This window comes from Ovis canadensis, chromosome 3 (assembly GCF_042477335.2).
Source record: "Ovis canadensis isolate MfBH-ARS-UI-01 breed Bighorn chromosome 3, ARS-UI_OviCan_v2, whole genome shotgun sequence".
NCBI classification, from domain to species: domain Eukaryota; kingdom Metazoa; phylum Chordata; class Mammalia; order Artiodactyla; family Bovidae; genus Ovis; species Ovis canadensis.
The window spans coordinates 13,101,969-13,107,968 of record NC_091247.1 but is presented as its reverse complement, the minus strand read 5'-3'; the positions used below and the strand labels follow the sequence as shown (position 1 = coordinate 13,107,968).

Here is a 6,000-nt window from a genome sequence, read left to right as displayed (position 1 = left end):
ATCTCTCCATTTTTCCAAGTCCTCCACTGCTATTCACATTTATCTCCTAGGCCAATTGTTTTGAAAACACTGAAGAAACTTTTTCAGCTCTTTGTATATATAAAGTACAATAGGGGATCAGGAAGGGACATCTAACTCTAACTTAGGCTTCCAAGGGCTCAGACTGTAAAGAATCTGCTGGCAATGTGGGAGACCCAGGTTTGATTCCTGGGTCAGGAATATCCCCTTGAGAAGGAAATGGCAACCCACTCCAGTATTCTTGACTGGGAAGTCTCCTGCACAGAGGAGCCTTGTAGGCAACAATCCATGGGGTCACAAAGAGTCAAATATGTCTGAGCAACTAACATTTTCACTTTCAACTTTAACTTACATACATTAAGTGTGAGATAGCTAGATATATATCACATTCTCTTTTTCTATTCATCCAGCAATGGACATTTAGTTTGTTTCCACATTTTGGCTATTGTAAATAAATCTGAAATGAACATGAGATGTTCATTTGTGATGAGTCATCTCAGAGATTTTGATTTCTTTTCCTTTGGCCATATACTCAAGAAATAAGATTGTTCAATCTTATGATCGTTCTATTTTAAATTTTTTAAGGGACTTGCATGCTGTTTTTCATAAAGACTATATCAATTGACATTCCCACCAGAAGTGTTCTTGGGTTCCTTTCTCTCCACATCCTCACCAACACTTGCTGTCATTCATCTTTTGGATAGTAGCCATTCTAATAAGCATGAGGTGATATTTCATTGTGCTTGTTACCTGCATTTTATTGATGACTAGTGAAGTGGAGCGCTTCTACTTGTTGTCTATTTGGATGTCTTCTTTGGAGAAATGCCTATTCAAATCTCTTGCCAGTTTAAAAACTGGGTTATTTGGGGGTTCTAGTACTAGGTTCTATGAGTTTCTTATTTTTTTGGATATTAAGTCCTTATCAGATATGGCTGAAAATGCTTTCCTTCATTCCATAATTTGCTTTTCATGTTGTTGATTGTTTCTTTTTCCAGAAAAGTACAAGCATGCCAAGGATTTTCAGAAACATGGGGACAGACAGGGCTACTTGGAGAAGAAGGCATGAGATATCCGCTTGGTTCCTTAGAGGAATACCTTACTTTCTTAAATATAATTGAGAAAATTGACTGCCTTTTACTTGTTTTCCAAATTGAACTCTAGGGACTTGAAGACAGGGCACAGGACAAAGGCACAAAGCATGTCACTGTAGTTCATCCGATGGGAAGAGCCCTGCAGTTACCCACAAAGAAATCACTCTGATTCAGGAAGTGTTTCTCAATGATCAGGTAAGTCCTAGGCATCTGCATCTATGGTTGATATAGTTCTAGGGACAAATTCACACTTAAAAATAAATACATTTGCACATATACAGACAGCAATGTTTGAATCCACAAGGTGGAGGCCTAGCATACAGTAAAAAGATATAAAATAAAGAAGTTCTCTGTCCATGTCATGCTGGATCTATGTCTCTGTTTCCATCTTCTCTTCTCAAATAACTTGCTGAGGCAGGAAGGATATATGTACAACAGCAATGGGAAAGAAAAGCTTGCATGATAATATCATAATTCAGCATCCAAAGTCCAGGATGAGTGATGGGGGGATCACACAAAGTACAGATGATTCAAAAATGGACAAGTAATTACCCAGACAAATTTATCCACTAAAATTTCTAAACAAAGACTTTTTCCTGTGCCCCAAACTCTGTCCAAGCCCTACCACAATGAACCATGTTTGGCAGAAACCAACAAAATTCTGTAAAGCAATTATCCTTCCATTTAAAAATAAAATTTTTTTAAGAGTGAACTCTAAGATAAACTATGGGCTTTGGGTGATTATGGTATGTCCATATAGATTCATCCTTGTTAAAAAATGTTTCACTCTACTGAGTGATGTTGATAACACACAAGGCGAAGCGTGTGTGGGAGTAGGGAATATATGGGAAATCTCTGTATCTCCCTCTGAATTTTGTTATAAATCTAAAACTGCTCTAAAAAATATGATTATTGAAGAATGCAGGTGTTAAAAAAGGAATTCTCTATCTCTGTCCATTTCTCTCTCTGATCTTACTACCCCTCTTATAACCTATTTTCCCAACATCTCTAAGTAGCTCAGAAACTAAAAAGGAGGTAGAAAAATATATTTCACCCTGAATTCTCCACATTATTGGAGGAAAGAAACATCACAGGTAAATATTGTTCTTACCATATCTCAGTGAGAATAAAGCTTAAATGTACTAGGAAAATGCATGCTTCAGATGAAAGGAGAGTCTATTAATTTATATTTTACTTCCCTTTAGCAAAATCAAAACTATGAGATGGGACAACATATCAAGTCCTTCTGAATTTATCCTACTGGGGCTCTCCTCTAGGCCTGAGGACCAGAAGCCTCTATTTGTCCTCTTTGTTACTATCTACCTGGTCACTCTGATGGGAAACCTGATCATTATCCTGGCCATCTATTCAGATATTCACTTACAGACCCCCATGTACTTCTTTCTGAAAAGCCTGTCCTTTGTTGATATTTGCTACACAACAGTTATTATTCCAAAGATGCTGATGAACTTCTTATCAGAGGCAAAGACCATCCTCTACAGTGAGTGCATGACCCAGACATACTTCTGCCTCTCCTTTGGTAATGTAGATAGTTATGTCCTAGGGGCCATGGCCATTGACCGCTACGTGGCCATATGCAAACCCTTTCATTACATCACCATCATGAGCTATAAATGTTGTGTCCTTCTACTGATAATCTCCCTCACCATCCCATTTCTTCATTCACTCCTTCATGTCCACTTGCTGAATCAACTCACCTTCTGTGCCTCCAACATTATCCATCACTTCTTCTGTGAACTCAAGGCAATGCTGAAGTTGTCCTGCTCATCTACGTATGTCAATGAGATAGTGATAAAGACAGAAGGACTGTCTGTGGTCATGGCCCCCTTCATGTGCATCATTATCTCTTATCTGAGGATTCTCACCACTGTTCTGAAGATCCCTTCAGCTGCTGGGAAGTACAAGGCCTTCTCTACCTGTGGCTCCCACCTCACCGTGGTGAGCCTGTTTTATGGGAGCATCAGCTACGTCTATCTCCAACCTCTGAACAGCTACACCGTCAAGGATCGGATAGCAACAGTTATCTACACTATGTTAACTTCCATGTTGAACCCTTTCATCTACAGTCTGAGAAACAAAGATTTGAAACAGGGCTTGGGGAAACTGATAGGTAGGATAAAGTCACAATGACATGGGTTTTATGCTAAGTCGTGGGCAATTCTGCAGATTCACCATTGCCTGATTGTAAGTTCTTGGTGTTTGTGATCAACTGAGAAATTTTAGTAAAGGTGCTTCATGAATGATGGGAAAATATTAACTGAATATAATGTTTCCCCTGACATTTCCTACATTGAACCCAATGATATCCATCATTGTTGTTGTTTAGTTGCGAAGTCATGTCTGACTCTTTAGATTATTATATAGGAAAACATCAAAGTATGTGATAGTTTAATAGTATTTTGAACTATACTGAGGTAGGGAAATTAATGAATACATACATTGTTTATGATGGAAAATTGACACAAGGTCTTTGAAATGAAATTTGTCAATATATATAAAGTACACCCTTTGACCAGAAATGCCATCTAGAATTTTAGCCTACAATTGTGCTTGTGGAAGCCAAACAATAGTAGCTAAATGTCTATCTACTTGTCTTCTTATTATATACACATACGGTTGAATGCTATAAAAAAAGAAGCTGTTAAAATGAATGAACCTATATTCATTCATCCAAGAAATCATTGTATGTGCTTATTATGTTCAAGCAGTGTTCTAGGTGCTAGGATACAACAGTGAACACAGAATCCCATCATGGAGTGATGCGCCAGTGTAAAGTTTAAGTTTTCCATTTATTGACATACAACAATGTTCAATATATATTATGAACTGAAAAAATTTAAGGAACAGAACCATACGCATTTTTAGATATGTGGGTGAGTGGATGTGAATGATCGTAGTGCACAGACTGTCTATTTTCTGGATGTTTACCCTAGAAATTGCTATTTGGTTACCTGCCCCTGGATGCTTCCAGGATGAGAGAAAAACTTGTTTATCAGTCTTTAGTCCTCAGCACTATTTGAATTTTTATTCATACATATTTTTAATACATATATTTTTAAAAGTTTTAAATAGCTACTTAGCCACCTAAGCTTTTTATGTGTAACTGATTTCAGACCAGATCATCATGCCCAGATTTCTCTTCTATGAAGATACCTTTCATGCAGATTTGGACTGACACAGACTTCCTTCCTAAAAGTTCATGGTAATGGTCAGGTGGTCACATTGTATGCTTTTTTATGTTGTAAATGACATCACGTATTCCTCCAAGACATCATCATAACCATTGGCAAAGGTCATACAGAAGTTGTAGGATGTTGAGATATGAATAATAAATATTTGTCATATTCACAAGACTCTGTCTAGTATAGAGCACTCAAAAATGTTAATAGCTATTATTGTTGTATTAGTGGCTAGATTTCTTCACCTATCTGGGTACACTCTACTGCATATTTCAACATGCTGTTGTTCAGTCCTGAAGCTGTGTCTGACTCTGTGACCTCGTGGAATTGCAGCACGCCAGGCTTCCCTGTCCCTCACTATCTCCCTGAGTTTGCTCAAGCTCATGCCTATTGAGTCGATGATGCCATTCAACCATCTCATCTTCTGTCACCTCTTCTCCTGCCTAAAATCTTGCCCAGCATCAGGGTCTTTTCCAGATCCCAATGCTAATCCAGTGTGATCAGTCTGAGTTTTTTTGGCCTCACAGACTATAGACCACCAAGCTTCTCTTTTCATGGAATCTTCCAGGCAAGAACAGTGAAGTGGGTTGCCATTTCTTACTCCAAGGGATCTTCCCAACCCAGGGATTGAACCCCCATCTCTTGCATCTCTCCTGCATTGGCAGGCAGATTCTTTCCACCTGGGAAGCCCATGCTAATAAAACCTTCGAAGAAACAAAACAGCTATATGAAGCTGTCTAGAAACAATTCATTAAAATTGGGATTTATGAATTGTTAGCTAGCAGAATTTTGATTTAGTATAAAGTTTTAATTTTTCTGCACCAAAAACTAAATTCTTCCTTTTATTAATGGCATTATTACTATCTCCTTATGTAAATGGACATGATCTTCATTAACATGGTTGAAATTCCAATATGAAAAAAGATTAAATAAAGAACTGGATTAGAATTGTATAATCCCAACAAAGGTAACTCATCTCATCAATGTAACATTATTCATCAATTACTTTATTTTCAGTTTAAATTGTTAGTATAGTTTACATGACATTTAATTTGTAAAAAAAACTTTATTTTCTGTTGTTTGGAGAGCTGGAGTTTATAAGCAATATAAGAATTAAGAGTAAAGCTTGTTTTAAATTTATACATATTAAGTAACATCACAAAAATATACCTACATAAAACACTAAAAATGTACATATATTTGTTGTAGTTATGTGCGCTCTTCCTTTAAACAGATGTTCTGATTGTGTGAGCTTGAGAGACTCTGCTCTTTCACTGCGTTCAGATCTCTGCTCAAATATCCCTCTTTCAGAGAGCCCTTCCCTGACTGTGCTTTCTGAAATACTACCTCCTCTGTCACACTATGTTCACTTGTACATTTTTTCACAATGCCCCATGTGACTTTGGGGTGTATTATATTTTTATTTGTTTAATATCTGCCTTTCCTCACTAAAATTCAAACTCTGTGAGTACATGTGCTTTATTTTATTTACTGCTGTATTTCTACAACTTACTAAAGTCCCTGGTACACAGCAGACCTTCAGGATATATTTACTGAATGAATGAATGAAAACATTCCTTACAGTTCTGGGCGGAGCTGTAATTGAATGAATTCTTCACTTTGGACTCTTCACGAATAGCCACATGCAAAAGAATGAATTTGTACCCTAATCTTATACCATATAAAAAAAT

The 6,000-nt window shown here is 37.1% G+C and overlaps 1 protein-coding gene across 1 annotated transcript; it reads left to right on the top strand.

Annotated features, from left to right (window-relative positions):
- The first annotated feature begins 2,327 nt into the window (after positions 1-2,327).
- Positions 2,328-3,260, top strand: LOC138438036 (olfactory receptor 1L1-like). The gene has a single exon (XM_069586280.1). The coding sequence runs from the start codon at positions 2,328-2,330 to the stop codon at positions 3,258-3,260; it is 933 nt and encodes a 310-aa protein (XP_069442381.1).
- The last annotated feature ends 2,740 nt before the right edge of the window (positions 3,261-6,000 follow it).